General features: G+C 46.5%; 1 protein-coding gene across 1 annotated transcript in view; it reads left to right on the top strand.

The window, feature by feature from the left end:
• Nucleotides 1–2,343: 2,343 nt before the first annotated feature.
• Nucleotides 2,344–24,715, top strand: part of T265_08277 (hypothetical protein) — a gene marked incomplete at both ends in the record, with an annotated part of 74,593 nt that continues 52,221 nt past the window's right edge. The window contains 7 exons of the mRNA XM_009174025.1: nt 2,344–2,500; nt 2,535–2,729; nt 11,588–11,855; nt 14,518–14,870; nt 16,413–16,594; nt 16,737–17,198; nt 20,191–20,294. Coding sequence (XP_009172289.1) covers nt 2,344–2,500; nt 2,535–2,729; nt 11,588–11,855; nt 14,518–14,870; nt 16,413–16,594; nt 16,737–17,198; nt 20,191–20,294 — 1,721 coding nt within the window. The remainder of the gene's footprint in view (nt 2,501–2,534; nt 2,730–11,587; nt 11,856–14,517; nt 14,871–16,412; nt 16,595–16,736; nt 17,199–20,190; nt 20,295–24,715) is intronic.

The following is a 24,715-nucleotide window of genomic DNA, read 5'->3' as shown; positions in this document are numbered from 1 at the left end:
GCAGCCATGAGTTCCCGCTCATGGTGGCTTACTATTCAGCGCTCCAAAACTAAAGGGATGTCCTACAGCATTTTTCACCTGTGCCTTACAGGTGAACAGAGGCGGTTGGGCAACGGAGACATATCGAATCGGGGAAGCTCGGACAAATGCATCGATTCTTTGTATGAATCCGTGAATTTCTGAAATAACTGTTGGAGGCAGCAGAGACAATTCCGAAATGCTAGTCCACAAACTGCCTCAACCTTTTCAACGAATTCGGTGATGTTAAACATTCAGCTTGTCTTAAACAACCGCCTATAAACGCACTCACCACACCAGATGTCACTGACGCGGAGATCTTAGTAGACGGTTACTCTATATTCCGAGCTGACTCGAAACGAAGGAGGGTTGGTGTGGTTCCCCTGCACTTACATCCGGCCTTATCAATGCCGATTGTCCCCTCTGATACCACTCCTGCACCTTTTTGCGATACACTGTGTCCGAATCCCGCTGCGCGGGTCAGATTCTCCCCTTCTCGTTTTGGTCTACCGTAGCCCCTCGAGCCCCTCTGAAGATGACCAATTCCATATATGAACCCATGAGCAACTCTCCCCCAACTACCACTTCACTCATCTCCTGCTGGTAAGTGACTTTAACGCCCCAAAGGCCTCCTGGATGGAGCTGCAGCGCGTCGAATCAAGCGGCGTTGATGGAATTCGTTCAACAGAGCGCTCGGACTCAAAATGTCGTTGCACCTACCGGATACCACGCAGGCCAGCTGCTGTCCCTCCCGGATTTCGTCATTACTTACGAAAGACGCTTCGCTGATCAGTTAAAATTAACGCTCCTCTGGGCACCAGCGACCACTGTATGCTGACCTTTGATTTCATCTGCTATTAGGCCGGAAACGCGGTTTCGGTACTTCTGCCGTGCAGACCTCTAAGGAATGCGCATCCTTCTTGAACGGGTCAAATTGGGACCAGCTCCAGTGGATGAATTATATAAGACCATTACCCAGAAAGCTCAGGAGGCTGACGCCATGTTCGTTCCAAAAAACCTAGCACGCATTGGAAGAACCGCAGGCTGCCAAAAAAGTTTCGGCGACTTCTGGGAAAAAGGTCCCAAATTTTTAAAAAAAAGTCAATTACAGGGGGTACAGAAGATGAGCTGACATTTCGTAAAATGTGGAGCCGCTTTGAATCAAAAATCTGCCAATGGAACATACGAAAACAAGCCACCATCCTGGACCTCGTTCGAAAAAACAAAAACGTCTTGTTCAAATACATGAGACATTGCCGCAGAAACAAGCCATTTGCGTTCCTCTTGAGGGACAGAAATGGAGACCCGACGAGTGACCCAACAGTGGTATGTGAGGTCTACAGAGAGCATTATGCGTGTCTATACTCGGCCCCAGCGTCCTCGTCACGTCCACTCTTGTCAAGTCGTAAGTAAACCGGCCTCTAATGGACTTGGTCTTCACGGTGGTGGACACTCGTCAACTCTTGCACATGAGCAACAAGAGCGTAACAAAAATGCTCGTTTATCTTTGTAATGTACTGCTCACGAGGTTGCCGAAAATCCGACGACAGGCCACGTGTTCGCGTTTATGGAGAGCCTAACCCAAGCCAAGCATGAAGGACACATAGCGGCTGTGCAGCGGACTAGGACCTTGTCAGTGTGTTCGAACAAATTACCAATACAAAACCACAAAATCACGATGAGAAAAGAATGAATAGTCGGATGAGGACTCACGAATCTGCAGATCCGATAGTGCACTACACCGACCCAAATGCAGTAACCGGCTGTGAAAGGAAATATTCGCTCGCAGAAGTTTCCCACTGATGGTTCACGCGTGAGTGATATATTCCACGACGGAAAGGTTATTGACGGCTAAAAAATGTCTCGGGAATTTATTTATTTATTATTGTGACGTTGAACAGTTGACACAAGTACAGATCACCAGTCCCACTGGTACGGCAGTCAGCAAACAGTCCAACGGAGCGTAAATACACTCGTTGAGGAAAAAGTCAGCAGGTCCCACCGAAAAATTGTGTTCGTACCATTAAAACAAACGTCATGATAAGATATGTACGACAGTTACAAAGTATAGTTTGGGTTCGGGATAAATGATAAATATGTAACAACAGACGCTACAGGCTTTACTAATCTGTGATGCACCCCTGTTTCACCTTGATCCTTATGCAAACCGAATCCGACTAGGGAAGCTTGGGTAAACGACTCTTCCTCTTTTATGTCCCGGTGAGTATGCGAGTCTGTGAGAAGTACCTGAACGAGTGTGTTTTCAGTAGCTGACCAATCAGCGGCGGGTAATATTGTGTTTGGGCTCCTGCTGACAGTCGACTCATGGCGAAGTGTACATTCAGTGGTGGCAGCTTTGTTCATTTCGTTATTAGTCCGTGTGTGTCCCTGATAGTCAGCTGCGATGCAGAAGAAGCGTGTTCAGAGTTAAACCTCCGGTTCTGTGAGCTTCTTAGACCGTTTAGTCAACTGACTAAGGATGGTAACTCAATCTTTCATGAAATTGATGTTTTCAGTCACACTAAGAGACAGTAACAACTTACTGCATACGGTTTCTAACCTACGCGTCAATTTCATTGATGCAGCTTCACCTCCCGCCCCTCCGAATATTGCTAGATCTCATCTCAAAGAAATTGTCAGTGCTTGTTCTTTGGATTCATCGATGCAGCTAACATCATTCACAAATGGGCGGTTGTCATTATGTGTCCCAGGTAAGTGGGCTGGAGACGTTCCCAGCCTTGACTTTTGTTGTGTCCTCTAGTGCCAGATTGTCTAACCTCGAAAGGGACCGATTACTTCCGGCAAACCGATACCGCATTCGACAATCGACTGGTTACCATGAGATTGGGTGAATAAGCAAAGCAGACACTACCTCAGTCAGTTGGTCAGCACAAATACCTCAGCGACATTAGGGTTAAAGAGCGCAAACCTTAGTCTTATCCGGGTGGAATAAGCTGAAAGCGTGCTGTGTTGAGCTTGAGATCTCGCATCGGTTAAGGCACGAACCCACTAACCGGTAGGTCCGTGAGTTGAACTCAACGTTGGGATCTTGATCACTCCTCTCTAGACCTGGGAAACCTGGCGTTATCCAAACCCTTGTGCTTCCATCGGGCAATGCGGCAGCTGGGCACCGATTATCGGGATGTAGGCGCCGGTGACAGGCGTAACGGTCCACCCCTGTTTGTTGACTTCAGCCACCGATGGCATGTTTACTTGGTCAGGTGGTTGGAGGCCACGAAGGACATGGCATGCAGCCTATCCCAAAAGAAAGAAAGCGTTCAGCTGTAGCACTCTTCCGGTGCCTAACTGCCATGCCACCCGAAGGAAGCACGAGGGCTGGGATACTGCCAGGTTGCTCAAGCCTAGACAGGGGAAGTCGAGTGGCGGAGGTCGGATTCGAACCACGGACCTTCCGGTCAGTAAATTCGCGCTCTAACCAATTGGGCCGTCTCGCCCCTCTCGCCTATCCCAATGAAACTCATGCTTCCGTTTCTCAACTAGGCTGCCTGTCGTGCGCGCGGTTCGGGTTTGGTGAGGTTTGCAAAGGACGTTGGGGGAAGTCGATGGCGGAGGTCGGATTCGAACCACGGACCTTCCGGTCAGTAAATTCGCGCTCTAACCAATTGGGCCGTCTCGCCCCTCTCGCCTATCCCAATGAAACTCATGCTTCCGTTTCTCAACTAGGCTGCCTGTCGTGCGCGCGGTTCGGGTTTGGTGAGGTTTGCAAAGGACGTTGGGTTGATCATGCCCTTGACTTAGCAGAGGAGCATGAAGGAGATTACGAGACGTTTGAGTGCTGTCGGTGCCATTCGCCTTCCGGAATGGGGACCGCGTGATCTCAACTGCGCCTGGTTGGAAACACTACAAGATATGGCTGTCAAGCGCCAGTATATATAGCTGGTTTACTACTGTCATTCGTGATAGTGGTGACTAACACCTTGCGAACCTCCGACTTGTGCAATGACCTCACAGTATTAACTTCGCCTTTCCGTGTCATGGCATTTCCCATCATGATCTGCATTGCAAGCAACACCAGATTAGAACACCGGTATTTCACCGGTGTACAACGAACTCAGTTCATTCGAATGAGCCCTATAATGGAAAGAAGGAAACGTGGGTCAGGGACAGTGAGATTCGTGCGTCATACTACCGTCACAGCTAATACAACTTCACCCCTTGCATTTTGTGAGGCTTGTTCAAGGAATATATCCTGCAGCATAATCTTGCAAGTCGTGCGTGCGATGCATATATCGAAGGACTGGGTGACCTCTGTCTGCTTTTCCAGTATTGCTTATGCTTCCTGCTCATAAATGAGAACAATATTGTCCGCATATTTCTGGTCAACAAAGTGCCCGCTCGTGGCACTCTAATCGTCGAGGGTTTTACGGACCACTATTGCTAGCATTCTTACTTCATCATTGACGAAATTAGACAAATTGAGTGGTCACTCGTGTAGGAAAGTTCTTGGAGAGCCCCGCGTACACATTTTGGTGTGCCAACAAATGTGTGAATACAAACAACTGAAGATATTCACGAACTTCTATGGTATATCTTCTGGCACAAGAGCATTGTGATGAACTAGTCAGCCGACTATATCGGACGCATTCTTGAACGCTTATGCGCATGTTGTTTCCCCAACACCTAATGGAGTGTGAAGATGTGGTCCCCACAGCCTTTACGTGATCGGAATCCGGCTTACTGACCTTTTATTCCGTTTCCACGCATCTTCGTAAGACGACGGAGGATAGGCGATGTAAGTCTGGCTGCAGCCGTGTTCAAATTAATTCCTTTGTGATTGCAGCACTCACTGCGAATACCATTCTTGAAAATGGGTATCAATATCGATTTCCTTTGTGATTGCAGCACTCACTGCGAATACCATTCTTGAAAATGGGTATCAATATCGATTTCCTTTGTGATTGCAGCACTCACTGCGAATACCATTCTTGAAAATGGGTATCAATATCGATTTCCTTTGTGATTGCAGCACTCACTGCGAATACCATTCTTGAAAATGGGTATCAATATCGATTTCCTTTGTGATTGCAGCACTCACTGCGAATACCATTCTTGAAAATGGGTATCAATATCGATTTCCTTTGTGATTGCAGCACTCACTGCGAATACCATTCTTGAAAATGGGTATCAATATCGATTTCCTTTGTGATTGCAGCACTCACTGCGAATACCATTCTTGAAAATGGGTATCAATATCGATTTCCTTTGTGATTGCAGCACTCACTGCGAATACCATTCTTGAAAATGGGTATCAATATCGATTTCCTTTGTGATTGCAGCACTCACTGCGAATACCATTGTTGAAAATGGGTATCAATATCGATTCACTCCTTTTGGTTTCGATAGTTTCCTAAACAGGCATTGATTGAGCTTTGGAAGAGATACGGAAATCCGAAGTCTATTGTCCATGGCTGCGTTTCGAGTCGGGAATCGGGCTGATAAGTTGCACTTGGCCGGTTGAATTGTTGAAATTGTTCAACTCAACCACTCAGGCACTGTTTTAGGGACAGATAAGCTGTAGACGTAAGTGATTGTTGCCTGTTTAAGCCTGTTGCGTGTCTCAGCTGGAACAGTCTGTGCACCCAGAGTTTTTCGCTTCCACCATCTTCTGAGCTTCCTGGATACGCTGGAATTCCCGAACCCTAGATATGCTCTTTTTCGCCTGAAGTCTGACAGTTCGCCGAGTGGTATTGTACTCTCGTCCAGGAGGTGTACGTGTCCGAGCTTCTAGAGTGTTGCTCGAGATCAAGTGCTTAAATCCAGTTGGTTGTTCCGCTCCACAAGTGATTGCAGCACTCACTGCGAATACCATTCTTGAAAATGGGTATCAATATCGATTTCCTTTGTGATTGCAGCACTCACTGCGAATACCATTGTTGAAAATGGGTATCAATATCGATTCACTCCTTTTGGTTTCGATAGTTTCCTAAACAGGCATTGATTGAGCTTTGGAAGAGATACGGAAATCCGAAGTCTATTGTCCATGGCTGCGTTTCGAGTCGGGAATCGGGCTGATAAGTTGCACTTGGCCGGTTGAATTGTTGAAATTGTTCAACTCAACCACTCAGGCACTGTTTTAGGGACAGATAAGCTGTAGACGTAAGTGATTGTTGCCTGTTTAAGCCTGTTGCGTGTCTCAGCTGGAACAGTCTGTGCACCCAGAGTTTTTCGCTTCCACCATCTTCTGAGCTTCCTGGATACGCTGGAATTCCCGAACCCTAGATATGCTCTTTTTCGCCTGAAGTCTGACAGTTCGCCGAGTGGTATTGTACTCTCGACCAGGAGGTGTACGTGTCCGAGCTTCTAGAGTGTTGCTCGAGATCAAGTGCTTAAATCCAGTTGGTTGTTCCGCTCCACAAGCGAAGCGTCCAGCATCTGGCAGGGTTGTAGACAGTACTTTCAGGTAAGGGCTAACGTCAGAAAGCCTGTTGTCCGAATGGAACTTTAGTAAGCGGTTCTGATAAACCTTCGCGTCAGAATCCGAGAGCTCAATGGCCAAGCGAGGTGGGTGCATCTTGTGCACTCCCGAAAAGCGCAACAGGAAGCAGCAACGGACGAGCTTGTGATCCGGAACAACATAGATGTTCCAAAGTGATCGACATCCAGTAAGTGATCCACGTTACCTATGGCTAATGGTGATGCGGTCCATCTGTGTTAGAGATTGACTCATCCGCGGAGGGCACCATGTTGTTAAGTGGCATCGGTTTTCCTCGGAAGTTGGTACTGCACAGGAACGGTTTCGTTAGAACGTAATTATAGCAGGTGTTCGCCATTATCCTGGCTTCTCGACTCCAGTTCAAAATGACCACTTAATTGCGCCTCGGCAGTGTGATTTCACCTATTTCTGCATTCCTGTCCTCGTGAACCACAGCAATATCTGAACTCTAAGGCGTCTAGGGCTTATCAGACCTAAAGCCTGTTGGGGCGTAAGCATATACAATTGGTGCACAGAACGGACTATCAGCTAGCAACCGTTCAAGCAGAGACATTTCATTTGGGCGAGATGGCTTAGTGGTTACAGCGCGAATTTACTGACCGGAAGGTCCGTGGCTCGAATCCGACCTCCGCCTCTCGACTTCCCCCATCTAGACTTAACTAACCTAACAGTATCTCAGCCATCGTACTTCCTTCTGGTGGCAGTTAGGCACCGAAAGGGTGCTAAAGTTGGGTGACTTACAACTTTGCCGACCTCAGTAGATTCAGAAACAGTAGTTTCTGGATCACCAGAGGTGCTCAGGCAGAGGCAAGCAGAAACCGATATAGAGGTCAGCTAAACAACCGCGCTTGGACTTTGAAACCCCGTTTCACAGAAAGTACATCGGTGGAAAATGAGTCCAGCGTACGTTCAAGACCAGTCTGTTGATCAGCTTCTTCCAGGTTGAGGACGTTAAAGGCTACCAGATAAATTAAGCGTCTGGGTTTGAAGAATTATCGAGGTGGTCACGGCTTAATGATCGGGTTAATTGAAGATGTTGCGGCTAGTGGCAGTGGGTGGCCCTCAGGTCGGAGTCTACAGAGGTGTCTTTAGTAGCGGAGTGAGGACGAGGAGAAGAACGACCCCCTAAGAGAACAAGGAAAGGGTGCCAGCGGTAGCCTGTTTTCGCTTATTTGTCCTGATGTACGCAACAACTAAGGTGACCAGGGTGATGGCACCACACAAACTGCCTAGCAGTGGAGAAGCAGGCAGATCCCATAGTTGAACAATTGTTTACTGAACTCTCTTCCAACAGAAGAGTGGCACTGTTTGAATTTCGAAAAATGTTGCCACCATCCCGGAAGGCCGTTCAGCCAGACGAATTATCATATGCCAAGCCAAACGTGGTGTGTACGCCGACCCTGAAGCCTGGTGGACACAGGAGGTGAAGGAAATGGAACAGTTCTAGAAAGCTAGAAGGTTCCCGGAAGAACTCTGTGAGCGAAACCACCAATAACGAAGGACACCTGTACGGCTAAGACGAGCACTTTTAATGCCAATTGTAGTGGCGACTTCCTGATACTCGTTTGGATCTTGGAACTGAAGTAGTACTCTGGCGGTGAGCCTGGATCCCTCTGCGGCTGCGGACGTTTGTAATTTCATGTTTTCTCGAACACTCCGAGCTCATGTTCCGGATAGCTCCAATCGTATTGTTCAAGGATGGTGATGAATTTCTCAGTCGGCACTTGTCTGATCTATTTGGCTGCATCACACTCCGTCAGGTACTAAAACAACGCCAAACGTACGATCCATCCGCAGTTTCAGTAGTTTTGGATTTTTAAGACGTGCTTGACACAATTCACAAAGAATGCCCCTGAATTTTATAAATACGATAAGCCTGGCTTTGCAGGCGTTTGGGGAACATTGGGATCTCTTCAAAATCTTCCGCACGCTGAGCTGGACAAGAATACTCAAACTCTGCGTCCCCATTTGAGTTCGTGATCGGCGGAATAATGAGGTTAACTGTGGAAGGTCTTCAACCCCTGGCGTTCAAAGCACTTCAGTTTTTCAGCTATAGACTTTATACCAAAGAGATGTTGGTTCCAGCTGCTGCAGTTTCGGTCACCAGAAGAAAGGGAGGGGTTGAGAAATACACTTGAGCATTTGAGGCGATGGCGTGATTTTCTATTTCGGGAAACTGAGCAGCTATGCACTGTTGGAAATATATTTGATGCACAAGCACCACTGACTGCGTGATTGAGCCATGTTTACCTGTGTCTTAAACCACTGGTGATGTGAGTCTCAGAGTCTCTGCGTCCCATTTGAGTTCGTGATCGGCGGAATAATGAGGTTAACTGTGGAAGGTCTTCAACCCCTGGCGTTCAAAGCACTTCAGTTTTTCAGCTATAGACTTTATACCAAAGAGATGTTGGTTCCAGCTGCTGCAGTTTCGGTCACCAGAAGAAAGGGAGGGGTTGAGAAATACACTTGAGCATTTGAGGCGATGGCGTGATTTTCTATTTCGGGAAACTGAGCAGCTATGCACTGTTGGAAATATATTTGATGCACAAGCACCACTGACTGCGTGATTGAGCCATGTTTACCTGTGTCTTAAACCACTGGTGATGTGAGTCTCAGAGTTCCCGTCCATAGAGGCGACAACTATCGACCTCACTGGGTTAGTGATTTCGTATCACGAAGAGACTGGACCTTACCGTGGTGTGACGGTTTGCGCACCTCAACGATCCATTGAGCTATACTGAAGAGTGTCCAGCGACACTCACAGAGTCTCTCATACCAGGTTGGTCAATGGTTAGAGGTCTGACAAACACAGTCTCCTGGCCCTCCAGGTTGGGGGTTGGAACATGTGACGACTTGTTCCGTAGAAATGGTAATGCATTTGCATTTCCGGCCAAACACCGCTGCCTTGCGGTTAGGCTTTTGAGCCAAAGGCTTTGGTTGAGGACCCTAATCGTCCTCCTGTCTAGGTGTGGGCGCCCTGGCAGTATCCCAGCCCACGTACAACCATGATACGGCAGTGAAGCATCGGTGTTGAACACTGATGTCATGCTGTAGATGGTGATGATGATGATGATGATGATGATGAGTGATTTCGTATTTTGTTGTTAGGTCATGTACTGCCTAGCCTTCTGTCGCTTTCACTCAGCACAGAACTGGGCGAAGAAGCTCTGCGAGGCACACGATCCTGTAGCATGCAAATTAAGTGTCCTAACTAGTGTTACCAACAAAGTATGGGAGATTTTTTTCTTACTGAAACCACCTGGTATACCTGAACGTTGTTAATCCGATGTTCCTACCTAATTCGGCCAACTCTTCGGGAACGCTTGTGACTAGGCACTTCCAACCGCCAAACGTTCTGTGTGCGTAGGCACCACGTTTTGTAATCCGTAAAGCAGTGTGGATCGCACTAGCGCAGTGTATACTCTGTCCCTGCAAGACAAACCGACGGCTCGTCGGCGTTTGGTGTCGGAATTTGACGAAAGCTGCCCTGACATTGTCAGTCCGGGGAGTTATCTCGTCTCCAGCCAGTTCATCGGGACTTATACAACTGCCGAGGTAAACAAATTTATCTACCACGTCTGTTGGCTTGTCTGCAAGCGTGAGTTCTGAGTTTGCTCTCAACCAGTCTTGTAGGAACACCTTACAATTTGAAGTGGTGACGCGCATGCCAAAAACATGCAGCATTATTTAGGCTATTTAAAATGGTTTACATCTTTGGCGGATCCGAACCAAGCAATATCGTCCGAATACACAGCGACTATGAGCGGACGTCCTGCGCGCATTTCGATCCCGGAGGTTCTAGAAGCAAGCAAAGAAGTTCCAGTCAGGCATCAATATAGGAATCGTTCAGCTGTAACACCCTTTTGGAGCCTAAGCGCATTGCAACCAGAAAGAAGCACGAGCGTTGGGATACTGCCAGGTTGCCCAAGGCTAGACGAGGGAAGTCGATAAGAAGAGCTTCGGTTCGAACCACGGACCTTCCGGTCATGTGAATGCTCGCTCTAACCACTGAGACTTCAATGATTAAGTTGAAATGGAATGGTGAGGGTGGGCAGCCTTGTCTTACACCAATAGACGTGTTGAACTCAGACAAAAGTTCGCCACATACTCATATGCGTCCACAGCAGTTCGCATACAGTGCCGTCATAGGGGATATAGATTTCGAGGTAAAACATTTGATCGCTGGACATTGCCAAAGTTCCTGATGGTCAGTGCAATCAAAAGCAGTCTTCAGATGAAAAACGACCAACATGGAATGTTTAAATGGGTGGCACTGGTCAAGAATTTTTTTAAGGTAAAAACATGGTCGATGTCCCTTGGGCCAGAGCGAATTCCAGCCTGGTTCTCACGAGATTCTCTCTTTTTCTACCGATAATCCAATCGCTGTTATTGGGTCAATGACAAACACCTGATCGTCTCACCTTCTTAATTGTGCCTATATGTCTCATGTCTATGAACAAAATATAGAAAAAAATGCTTTGGATTCAAAGCAAACTGTCATATCTTCTTTGTGATCAAAACAATTCAACCGAAAGGGTCATTTTCTCCGGTGCCTCATTACTTAGGTCATTGGTTACGGGGTAGTTTGACTCATAGAGTCTGAGTCATCTCTCAACGCGTTCTTTTCTGTGCGCTTATGAGTGTCATTCTTATATCACGTCTTACTTGTTTTCACGTTAAAAATCTCTGCCTCCCGTTGATAGAATGCATTCATTTGATCTGATTGTCTGATACCGTTTTGAATGTATTTGCTCACTTGTTTTGGGGAAAGAAAGAAAGAAAAGAGAAAGTGTTCAGCTGTAGCACCCTTCCGGTGCCTAGCTGCCATGCCACCCGATGGAAGCACGAGGGCTGGGATACTGCCAGGTTGCCCAAGCCTAGACAGGGGAAGTCGAGTGGCGGAGGTCGGATTCGAACCACGAACCTTCCGTTCAGTAATTTGGCGCTCTAACCACTTGGGGACAGTTGGCTTTTCGATTCCAGGTCTGAGGCACATGTATTTTCGCTGGTTATCTTAAGGTACATGTGGGTGTGGTCTTGACAGAGTAAAGATTTATCACCTGTGTGCTGGTTGTCCGTGACCCTCCTATCGTCCTTCTTATTCTTTTATCTCAGCAACAACACCTTGGTTTGAAGCATGGCGCTACGTCTTCATTAAAAGCCTTCAACCAAGTACACATGAATTTCTCGGACATTGCTTGGCCTGCATTTTTGTCGTCTCCACTCGAAACGGGGATCCTCTGGGGACGTTTTCACTTCTGACTCAGCAGCAACAACAACAGCAGAAGCAACAGGGAGACTCAACTTACCCCCGTTGGTTCAACAACTGTATTGCGAAATTCTACGTACTACTACACGATGCGTCAACAACTCCGCAGGCTAGGTAGGTTTTTCCCTGTTGACTGTTCCGAAAAGAAAACCCCGCTGTCATTTCATCGTCCAGGGTAGATAACGATAGACAGCGGATTCTTCGTACACTCCCCCCTAAGTATGTTGCGCCGTTGGTCGGTCAGGAAGCGAAACCTTTGACTAGTGATGTTTGGTATGGATTTAAATCAGTGGTTGTTGACTAGGCGATTGTCTTTTACGTTATCAAGTTACTGAGCCACAGTTAGTGTGTGCAGTCCGCGTTATACCGCTCAAACGCAGTGTTGTATGATGCTGTGTTCATTGCACCGGTTATCTTTTCAAAATCGTGCCCGGTGTTTTCGGACTTGAGTTTCGCGTGATGCAATCAGAGTTCGCAGTGTTGTTGAAGCCGATAGTCGTGCGACGACTGAAGCGATGCGACATTTTATGCACATCAACCTGTACTAGAGGAACGCCAGTTCAACTTCCTAAGAGTCCTACTGGTTTAGTCAGCAGACAGAGGTGTCAAATTCAGCCTGCTGGCCCTCCAGGTTGGAGGTAGAAGCAAGTGTGATAGCTTGTTCCCTAAACTTTGAGCTACTCAAGCTGGTCACTTCTTTCCGTCAGTATTTTGAGCCAAAGGCCTTGGTCGACGACGTTAATCGTCTTTCTAGGTTAAGGGGTTCTGGCACAACTTCAGCCCACTTAGAGTGATGAACTTCACAGATAAAAGTACCATCATACCATCACAAGCAATCGGTTTGCCTTAGCACATCGAAGGACTGCCCACGCCCCTTATCATTCTCCAATGTTGTCTCCTAACTCCTTTTGTACGGAAGCCAGCCGTCCCTAATAACCGAACATCACATCCTTTAGACGGATGTGTCACGTGCAGGACACGGATCAGAAGAAGGTATGCTTTGATTGGTCAGAGTACCAGCCAATCCGGATCGAGCATCTGACTTGACGCTTCTCGTCCCCTCACGGTGATTCTAGCACGACCGTGTGGAACACTCTGTGATTACTCTATGGATACAGATGTAATGATTCTCCTTTTGTCTCCATGAAGGGCTGTGTAGAGCTACCATGCCTTTTGATACGCCATAGTGAGCGGAGCAAGAAGCCAAGGGACCGATACAGAGTTACACTACCGTTCAGCAAGTCACAACACCTTTCCTCTCCCACTTGTTAATAACTCATATGACGGTTAAGCACTAGTATGTATTCTTAGTCTATAAGTGCCAGCGTTTTTGTTCGTTCTGTTTTTTAACCCTATGACTTGCGCAGTTACTTTGGGTTCCTTCTGTGAATGAAGTTACAACGGTTGGTTGTTCGAATGCATTCTTGCATTCAAGTCAGCCTGAACAGACTGTTTATCCTAAAACTATGACACTCAAGCTGGATCCCTTGGGTTGTTTTCGAATTGAGACGAGCAGTTAGCGGATGCAACCGGTTTGTTGGCAGAGACCGTCATTCATGCATGAGGTTTCTGATGGCTTGTGCGAAATGTCGCGGAGATATACGGTTTAACCTGTGCGTATGAATCTTCTTGGATGACGAACATCCCTCGCTGTCATTGGAGGGAAGTACGACAGTAGGAGCCCGAGGTGCCACGTCACTGAGTGCTTCTGTTTGGGTTGCTGCGTTTTGCGTTTATTTTCGTGGCTACCTCACTTTTACTTTGTGTACATTCTATTATGTTACATCGTTTTGTTTTGAGCGCTATTTTATTGTATTTCGTTTGATGAGTACCCAATGCACGCATACACTCTGAACCGTCCGGATTGTTGAGTCTACAACGGCGCCGAAGGTAACTTTTTTTATTTATCTGGGGGCCAGCCCATCCTAATAACCGAATATCACGACGGTTGTGTGTGGGCTATGGACTTTACAGAAGCGTGTCTTGATTGGCCACAATGTCAGCCAATCTAGACTGAACGTCTATAACTGGACGCTTCTCGCCCCCACTCACGAATAATCTAGTCCGGCCTTGTGAAAGATTCTGTGATGACCTTATAGATACAGTTGTAACAATCTTCCCTTGTCTCGTTAAAGGGCCGTCTCAAGTTGTCGTGCCTTTTGATTTACCATTGTGGGTGGAGCATCAGACCAAGGATCGACATAGAAGTTGCATCACCGTCAACAAGACAACTTTTTTCGTGACCTCAGTTGTACAGACCAACTGAAAATCCCTGAGCTATCCAGCCATGCGTAGGAGTCTTTTGAGTAGTGCAGACCCCAGATCATGTATACTGTCAGTCATAACTGCTCAGTTTTTCACCAATCAACCTACTTATCATAGACCACCACTTAGACATCCTGTTTATGTTCCGGTCTTATTCGTTCAGGTTCACATCGTGTATAGGGCATCCGGTTGGTTGCATACTCATCTGGGCGTGTGTTACTGCTCATATTGTACGCGAGCCCATCGTTTTAGTCCTATGTGGCAGGCGAATTCGGAAATAGGTACCAATCCACTGTACACCGTCTTTTACATACCACCAACATTCTATCAATCTAGTCCTTAAATACACCTAGGATATTCGCCATACTGAACACAAACAAGCTTATCGATCCACTATGTTGTGAATTGTCATAAAACCAAATAGGACATTTCGTACTCTATACCTTTTGTGATCTCAATTCACACAGTCCGATTGTACTTTCTTTTCCGCGCATTTTTCCGTACAACACAGCGCGGACGAATGTTTTGCCCAGATGGAAAGGACATTTGGTGCGGCCAATTGCTACTTGCTCACGCTATTCATCGGTGGGTCCAAACTTGACCGTGATGTGCCCGCGAAACCTTTGTCCAATGGATCAGTCATTTCAGATAACGGCACGCCCACCCCAATGTCATTAACAGACACACAAACTGATCCCTGGATGAGTCATCTGCTTCCCCATGGTTACCGAATACCCGCTGTTGTAGAGCCGAATCGTACGAACCCACCCAACTCGGTCCCTGGCAATTCTGCGGACGCTTGGGATCCTCTCAGTGGTGCTAATGATTCAACTCGTATGGGACCAGATCAGGTAGACCGATTTGGTGAGTAGTATTCTGTGAGTACGGTGCTCGGGGCAGAGTTGCGAGACGGTACAAAATTCATGTTTTCAGCCGCCGACGTCGTTTGTATGGCTGTTTTCGTTAGTAGCTGTCCAACTCCACCGGTTGTGAAGGCAGGTGTGGACACTCTGAGGGCGTCGTATTCCTGATTTGTTGCTGGTTCTGTTGATGTGCTCGATTAACAGTGAGATTTGGATGTAGTAGGTTCACCCTTTGACGGTTGTTAACTGTAACAGTCGTACGGGAATTGCAGAATGGTTTTCAGCCGAAGACACACTAGGTCAATCTTTCAACTGCTCATGATAAGCTGTTAGTTTGCTATAAGCATTAAAGCGTATTTCGGCTGAACATGTCGTCGACACCAACTAGGTTTATCGCACAATAAGTACACCGAGGTGCTCAAGTACTACGTGATGGCTCCCAATCAGTGCATCGTCCAGAGTTTTCATCGTCCCCATGCGTCGCATTGATTGATTGCATCAAATGGATGTTCGAACCTCAGTAAGCTTTCACTGTGGCCCAGCTGATAGCTTCGTTCCGCTCTTTAGGTTGGTGACAGACAGCTTCCACCGCCGTCAGGTCAATCGCCATTTTTTTACATGGATCACCACTTGATTTAGGCTACCGGTCTCCAAATCATCCCCTCCTTGAAATCACGAAACCGAATTCATAGATCTTAAGCTTTCAAGAACTTTTTATGCCGTTGATACGAGAGGCAATCACAGCTCACCATGTTTGATCTCTCGTACTTTACTCCTTCCAACTATCAACAATCTTCAAACAACGTGTAATCTCACTCTTATCATCATTCCCGTTTTCTTTCATGACCAATCTGCGCCCGAAATTTTCGATAGTTTTGCCTCAAATTTTGTTCATCCCTTCGTGATGTGTTTGACACTCACCAAACGATATTTGTAAGCTTCCCCTTTTCACAGTGACCAATTCACGTCCATCCTTCACTCTCACCCCTCGTCCGATTTGGGCACTGGCGAAAAAAGTCCGTCTCACACAAGTTGTGAACTGAAGTCATTTTTGGGTCACAAACTCTATACCTTGAATTGTGAATCACCACCACTCGGCTTCCAGGCTCCACGAACTGTTCTTACTGTTTTCTTACTTCATATTCGGCAGTGTAGATTGTCTTTTGATCTGTAAGCGGATCGTTTCCGCGATTTATTTTCCCATGGTGTTCCGGACTAATTATGGCCAGGTTAAATGAAAGCCAGTCTTTCAGAGGATTGACAAAGGTGACTTACAATTAGAGGTGGTTTTAACGTTAAATGAAGGTTGTGTAACGTTGTTGAGTTTTACTTGGCCGGAATCATTATTTTGTTCGGATTCGGAACCCAGTCTCTACGACCGATGCATGATTGCCATCACTAGGATAAATGCAGTTCATATCCCAAGAATAGTGAGTGCCCTTTCATGAGCACATCTTCAATTTTTTTGTAGTTTGTGTACACGTCTCCTTTTTATGTAAGGGGCTTTATGTTCTCAGTCTGCCGTCTTATTTCGCCCATTTAGGTGGGGACTCATGCGGTCGTGAAAATGACAGCAAATCCTTTGTCTCTCCGCGCTATTGCCAACCACACGGTCAGAATTTATCCCAAATCGATCGGGAACGCATCCGTTCTTTTGTGTACGATTTCGTTGTCCGGTGTTTGGTTCCCTGGGTCGAGCAGACAATGCGTGGTCTAAACGAGCAGGTATGGCCCGTTATTCGATGCACGGCGTGGGGCAGCATATTTCTGCTTGTTGCTTATACTACTCACAAACCCTAAAGGTAGCATGATTAAGAGAAATTTATCGAATGCGACCGTTGATGCATGATTTATTCGATGATTTTAGATCGCACATCGGATGCGTTTATCGCGTTCATTCCTGAGTGCTACCAAAAAGTTCTTCAGTGGAGCGGTCAGCGGGAATTCCACTGCTTCTAGCAGTACATCCAACAGCATTGCATCGCAACTCAACTCTGCGGGTATCTCACAATCGACTCATTTTATCACTTCCACGAGCACGCCAAGCCTGATTGGAATGATCGGTAGCGGAGGCAACTTGCCTCCAATGAGCAGTGACACCGTAATGGCTCGCAATTCCACTCTCGTAACCTCCAGGGAAGACGTTCGTACCCCTCCACCACCTCCGATGGTTGTGGTCTACACACCAGATGCTCCCGAAATGCAAATGCGCCGATTAGCGGACTTGGCCTTCCTGTTTCAACAGTACGAAATGGCCCATCAGACATACAACGTACTCAAGCGAGATTTTCAAAATGACTCCGCATGGCTCTATTACGCTGGTGCTCAGGTAATTATGTTTGCTTCGGTCGGATTGTTGACATTGCTGGGGCGAAGTTTTTGCCTGACGCTTCCTCGATGCGTATTGTTTAATCTGTATAAGAGTGTTTCAGTTGTCTCTGCGGTAGTGAGTTCATCCACCTACATAAGGAAAACGGAATATCAGAGGGACTTTCACTGTGATTTCTGCCATCAGTTCCGGGGTAGAAAATCCGAGTTTACGTTTATCATCATCATCATCATCATCATCATCGTCATCCGCAGCATGACGTCGGTGTCCGACACCGATGCTTCACTGACGTACAGCCGTGATTTATTCGAAAGCCTTGTTGTGAAGTAAAGAATAAAGGCTGACGGGTGAGGGACTTAGATCTAGTTTAGTACGATAGTTCCGAGATGCTTACACCTCGACTTCTCCTGTCTAGGCTTAGGTAACCTGACAGTATCCCAGCGCTCGTGCTCCCTTCGGGTAGCATGGCAGCTAGGCACCGAAATCGTGCTGCAGCTGCACGGTTATGTTTGTTATCTATTTGTGGGTGTTGTATCACCGACTTTAAAGTCGGGTTTGTCAGGCCGATGTAGGCGTGTGTTGGTATGCAAACTGGTGTTTCTGACAATCTGTCAACCCTTTGGCAGAACACTGTCCTTCGTCCTCGCCTGAAGGTCAGCTATGAATTCTGGCTCCCAATGTCAGCGACCCTATCCTGACCTAACGTTTCGAACGGTTACCCAGAGATTCAAAAGCAAAGTTGTGAAGTCAAGTCCCACGGATTGGTTGGTTGTGATTAAGTTCTGAGTTCATAGCTGACACCATCTGGAATTTGCTGATTGTTGTACGGCTGTGTCCATGGAGCCGACTCTCGCTTCCGCGTATTTTAACTGGTTAATATTAAGGTACAAAGCAAACACACCGGCAGTCGAGTTTCAAAGTCGTAGCGGACACGAGTGAATGCGGCGACCAGAGGCTGGATTTTGGTGTGCACGATCGTGGTATGATTAAGAGTGGGGATGGAGTGTCTTTGCTTGACAAAATCTATCAGTTACAAAAATAATTTCATTTCACGGATATGTCGGTGTTTCACCATTGTAGTGCGCACCTAATGAACTCCCTGAGCGATACGAACCTGCGGCTTTTTGCTTAGCAGCAGAACACCAAACGGTTTCGTCACTGGTGGCTAATCAACAGTGTGATCAGCTGGTACCTGGACAAGAAATATCACCTCCATCCCACAAACATTCAGTGTTCATCGGTCCCTCGACTGCTTACTTGTCAAATGGCAAATTCGTTAAACTCCTGGGATATTCTTCTCTCTGGAATGATGACTTAAGGGAGTCGGATGGCTCAGTGGTTAGAGCGTGAATTTACTGACCGGAAGGTCCGTAGTTCGAACCCGACCTCTGCCTCTTGACTTGTCATGTGTAGGCTTGGGCAGCCTGGCAGTATCCCAGCTTTCGTGCTTCCTTCTGATGACATGGCAGTTAGGCACCGCTGAACGAATGATGGCTTAAAGTTTGTAGGTTGTGAAGATGGGTTGAAATATACTGGTATCATTCCCAGTCTGCGTGATTTACTCACATCGCTGGTCAAGCGAGTGATAAGGTGTTCTAGATCTAATCGAAAATCTTCCAGTTCAAACCCCAAGTACGCGCTGCTGATGAATAACAACAAGGTAAAGTTGCTATTCAAGCTTCTCAAAATTTCATCGCCCACTGACCCTGTCAGTCTTCTTCAGATCCTGTGAACTAATTTTTTTATGTTCACCGGCCGAAGTGGTGTGGATATCTTGGCTCTCAGAAAAATATATGAAAGGTTTCAATACATCATACCGGGTCCTGAATTGAAGAACCTTTATCCAAATAACGTTCGCTCAGGGTGCGATGAAACTGACAACTGAGCTGGCAATTTGATTGCAGTGAGCGAACAAACCAACGACCATCTACGCTACCGGAGCTACCTACATTTTCCTCTGTAGAAAACTGACAGCGTCTGGATTTTCACTCACATGATTGTGAACCAACGACACGCTACCGGAGCTACCTACATTTTCCTCTGTAGAAAACTGACAGCGTCTGGATTTTCACTCACATGATTGTGGATTGCTTCACTAATTTTGAGACTAGATTACTCAGACAAACTCCCGATTTTGTGTCACTTTTCTTGCTAAAAAGGATAGTTATTGCTAACTTATCAAATCGTTCAGCTGAGGCCGTAATCACTTAATCACACGGCCTGAACGAGGCACGTGATTCTGCCAGGTGCCTCACACCCAGTTGAGAAACCAGTGGTGGAATGTGACTGTGAGTCTCTAGCCCGAGGGTTTTCATCAACTTCTCTGTTCTTCAAATGCATACTGGTTTTCCCAGCTGATAATGCCGGTGTGTGTCTGTGTGTGGCGTTTACACGTTCGGCGTGTTAGTCACAAGGTACGCAGTGGAGATTGAAAACGAAACGCACGATAGTCTACCGAGACCTTGTCCTCTGGCCATGCAGGATGTCACTGCACTGATAGACTGGAGTTATCAGCATTTGTTGGGCCCCTGTCTGCAGCGTTTGGCCCTATCCTCGATTGAAAAACTGGTAGCTGGACCATGATGTATTAGGTCATCTTTTGTGGCGTTAACCAATCCAACTGGGGCGAGGTTTAAGAAGGAAACAATAAACGAAACGAACTTCCCTTAGTGCGCCCATCTTTCCACATATTGACTCAGTATTGATTCCCTGTAAACTGATTCAGTCACTGGTATGTCGATACAAATTATTTTCGCCTTCCGTATGGTGAACGATTTAGTGGTTTTGGAAATTGCCTTATGTTATCTGCGCCCCTATCCTCACAATCTCACACTGTAAGATTGAATGCCCGTCTTTTTTCCGTGCTCTCCTTTACTTGTGTTGTTTACAACAGAGGTGGTTTAACTGTCCACTAATTTCACGAAGCCCCATTCCCATTTCTGTCCCTCATTCCAAACCGGCAACAACATGCGTTTGTTTTGGTGCACAATAGGAAATGTCGGCGCTGGCGATCTACATGCAAGGAACAACAAGCCAACGCCAGTATCCCTTTCACTATGTGGACTCTGCTGTTACAATTTATCTCCAGTCTTGTCAGTAAGTTTCGACTCTGTCTCTCTCTCTCTCTCGCGCGCGCTTGCGTACACACGCTCCATTTTACCGAGTCTCCGCTAATGTGGACCGACCGAAGAATGTGCCATGTTTTTCGGGTGAACTGATTTATGCGGTCAACACAAATGTGCGCGAAAAATCAGCTAATACGATTTGGCCTCAGGGGATAGCTGGCTGCCCCATCATCGTTCTGGACTGTATGAGTTGATCTGTTCCCCACACAGCTTTATAACAGATGATGTCACCTGACCTCGAGGTGCCGCGGAGTTTAAGGTTCACAGTTCTGAAGACCGAGGTTGCTTTTGTTTTCATGCGGTAGTATTTAGTTCTTTGGATTTCCTGTACAACGAAGGCTGGATGTGATCAGCCACTTGCTTTGAATAGACACCCAGTTACAAACAACGCAGTCAAGATCACCCGAGGAGGTTTTGATCCATGTAATTCACAACTTTCCATTTGCTAGTGGTTCGTTAGATTGGTTTGGTTTGAGTGTGAACTGACACGCACAACCGTGTGTGAGGATAAACATCATGGGGCCACAAGCTAGTTAGTTAGTTTATTTAGTTTATTCTTTTTTTTCACCCTTGACTCTCGATTGCGATCACGTTTCTAACGGATCTGCGGAGAATCTCTTGATATCTTGTCCGTAGACATGGCGTGGGTAAGATCTAACTGTGCCCATACATTTTCTTTGACTATATGCGGGTTTTAGGACAATCGCTTCCTCATCTCTCGTCCTTCCAAATAGAAAACGCGCCACACACTTTCTAACAGACTGGTTTGAGAGTCACTGCTGGTAGCAGTAACCATTTCGGATTGGTTACTGACATTTTTGCAATGCACTACTCATAAGGTTGCTGAAAACCTCTTGAGAGTTTCAGCTGGGTTCCAGGTGAGTCTCTCGAACAACCAAATTTGTTTGCGAATGAGTGTATTTCGGTGGTTACTGACATGTTTCAGCTGACTCGTCACCCATGATTCTAGCACGAAGGTGAGGTTATATAACGTCTCGTGATTAACTTTTCTGCATGTTGATGGAACCTGTCAGCTGGGTATGTATCGTTTGTTTTGATATTACCGCGAAGTCCGGTTGGTTGCTTGCTGTTTTAATCAGTACCCTTTCGGCCGGACAAACCAAATAATCACAAGTTCCAAGCTGCATAGGTCAACTTACGTAATCCTTCACGTTCAGTTCGAACGCTAAATACATAGCATTTAAGTGATCGAACGGTAGCGCGTTTTGGAAGGTTTTAGGAACTAGATAGTCGTCATGTAAACTCTTCATTCGCAACTCGATCGATCAGTCGTTAGGAAGCGGTGATGTGACCCACCGGTTGCCACTAGATCACCTTCATACAACTGTGAACACGAATGCGATCTGGTACTGCTTACACTAGGAAGCTGGGAATGAGAGCTCATCGAAGACATCAACTCGCCGGGTTCAACTGCGCGTCAGGTTGGAATAAAATCAAATGTATGCTGAAGCCCTGGGTGCTCGAATTTGGGTGATGTGACGGCTATACTAGTCCGCTTGTTCGTTCCATTTTAAGATTTCTCTCCAAACCATTGTACGCATCACCTCTTTACCCTGATGGACGTGTGATAAATTGGAAAGCAGTAGTTTTGACTGTATTTCAGATTCTCGGTTCTTGCTATGAAATGCAGACATATCAAATGTTCCATCCCCCCCCCCCCACCCCCGGGCGTTAACGATAAGGTCTGTTTCGTGTTCAACTGTATAAGCATGGGTTTACTCGGCAAATTTCTTTCAATATTAGCATACTCGTTATGGGTCTATTCGACTAACTAGCTCATTTGTTTTTTCTCCGTGAACATAATTGTTCGTTGAAATTTCTTTACCCACTGATGACATGGTTCACATAATGATTGATGTCCTCTTTTTCTTACCGTACGTTAATCCGTGTAAACCCGTTACGAAGACCTTTGACCGCGCTGGAATCAGCCTTTCTGCATCTTATTTTTTTACGTACGGACAACGTTGACTTGATTGGTTCCAATGGTTCCAATTCACTTTCAATTTTTTTTTCATGCTTACGTCCATAAACTTTGTTGCACTGAACTACCAGTCACTGTGGTAATTACAGATCATTCATCATTTCTTTGTCCGCTTGCCAAAGGTTGACCACATCCTGGCCCCTCGTGGCATTCACACGGTGGTGTGTATTGTCGTGGATTTGAACTGCCTGAAACCATACTTTTTTCACCTGCGATTTAACACTGTCGCACTAGGCAAGATATCAACTACTGATTGACCTTGCAGTTTGACGGCCTTGGGCACAGGGTTCCACCATCTGAGTATGAGGGATGGTGGGATGAGTAAACTCTGCCGAACGATGAAAAATGTAACCGACATAGGGATAGCACAGGGGGTAGCACTTAGTTTGCAAACGGTGCACACTGGTCTGCATATAACTAGATTGGTGGGAGGTTATCGGGACGTACAACACAGTGAGCTAACTCGGGAAAAAAAGGTTGAATTAGTTGCCTGCAGACGGAACGTCAGCGTCGGTCATTCGGAACAGAACGCACTCGCTTGACTCCAACCATCGTGGATACCCAGACTACTAAATGTATATTAATCAGTCAGTCTCGGGAATCGTACGATTTGGACACCGATAAATCAACCGCCAGAAGTAACGGTGTAAATGATACACTCGGGTTTCTGTAGTCGCGTTGCGTCGCACAAATTTACTGTACGGATGCGTCGTAACGCTTTATCGTCGTTGTTCCGCTGATTTTTCGAAAGAAAAAGACTCGTGAAGCATTTGACAAAGATGACGGTACATAGCGGTGTTATGTGATGTGAGAACAGAGACAGAAACTGACCGGATGGTCCGCGACTGAAACCCAACTGTGACATCTCAACTGCTTCTGTCTAAGCTTGAACATCCTGGTGGTGTTCCGGCCTCCGTGCTTCCTTCACGTGGCCTGACAGTCTAGGCACCGAGTTGCCTGAAAACTCTCCGGTTTCTGTAGATTGTGGTTTGTTCTGTCCCGAGGTCTGAGTCAGTTTAGGGTTGGCAAAGTGTTTTTCTAAGGTAGCTTTTGTTGAAAACCCCACCGTTGGATCGCACTGCTTTGCGAACTAACGGACCGGTTTGTATTGAACCGGAGTCAATTCCAAAAGAGCTTCTCCACCGATCTATTCAGATCCCCTTTTCTCAAATCCTCCCGCGCGCCGTTGAGGTCATCGAGGAAAGTGCATTGCATTCTACACTTCCACACTTGTTGACGATGCCTCAGCACATAGCTGTAACCACTGAGGTTTGAGGGCGTTTCCAGATGACTTAGTCCGGTGTTGTACCATGTACACTAAACTGTGCGCACATGAGAACTGAACACAGACCAGACAGGCTAGACAAGCTACTGTGTTCCGGATTAGATACGCTGGCGTTTGCAGTTTTCGATTGAAAAGGATCGATGTGAGATGGTGCTGGTCGTGTATGGGCGAGCCGTCGTTGACACCCAAACGATCATTATTTGGAAGTCTTCGTAGCCTCATCCAGGCTACCCTCGTGTGGTGCACGCACACTCTGCAGCCGATCAAGCCAGAACGCATGCTAGGGACTAAGTTTGGTGGAAAGCCATATAAGCTCAAACATATCCAACTTTAGTCGCCTGGATCATCTGTGAACTGACACACAGTTCATTGGTACATAGTTCGATTACTAATGATATTGTGGCATTGAAAAAACAACAAGCTCCGAACGGAATAATTCATTTTGATGATGTTCATCCAAATGTGTTTCGGATTTAGCGTTGATCCACCTGAGTGCCGCCAAATGGATGTGACACTTCCATAAGTCGACTTTTGAGCTCAGAATCTTACCGACACTTTTATCAATAGCCGACCGAGGGGAACACAGTGGAACCCGCCACCGCCTCTTCGTAATCGTTTTTTAGCCGAAGCTTTACTGGACTCGCTTGCATCTCTGTGCACATTTAGGTCTGTGCTGTACTCGAAATCGGTGATAGTGGTCGATTGGATTTTGTCAAGTCCACTCATGCGCCATCGTTTGTACTTTTTATGGGGTGTGCGTACTTTCGGATTCGATGACCTAAGCTAAGCTCCTCGAAACGTGATCACTCTCAACTCATCACGGTTTGTCAGTGGGTAAGCGATCGCGAATATGACAATGCGTTTGTGAATTCGACCAACTCACGAATATATATTATATAGGCAGGTACACGCAACAGAATTTGCGTGTATATGGATCATACGTCGTTCCATCGTAGCCATCGACCCGTTTTTGGTTGCACACAATTCGACCGCTTCCCTTCTCATTGCTCCGGTAACTGTAGTTTTGTGGACCTGTATGCCTGTCTTTTAGAGGGGATGCAGTATACACGTCCAAATTTCAAAGTTATGCTGTCAGACGTGGTTA

Source organism: Opisthorchis viverrini (assembly GCF_000715545.1).
Source record: "Opisthorchis viverrini unplaced genomic scaffold opera_v5_210, whole genome shotgun sequence".
NCBI lineage: Eukaryota > Metazoa > Platyhelminthes > Trematoda > Opisthorchiida > Opisthorchiidae > Opisthorchis > Opisthorchis viverrini.
Note: the sequence above shows the minus strand (reverse complement) of the source record. Positions and strands in the feature narration are given on the sequence as shown.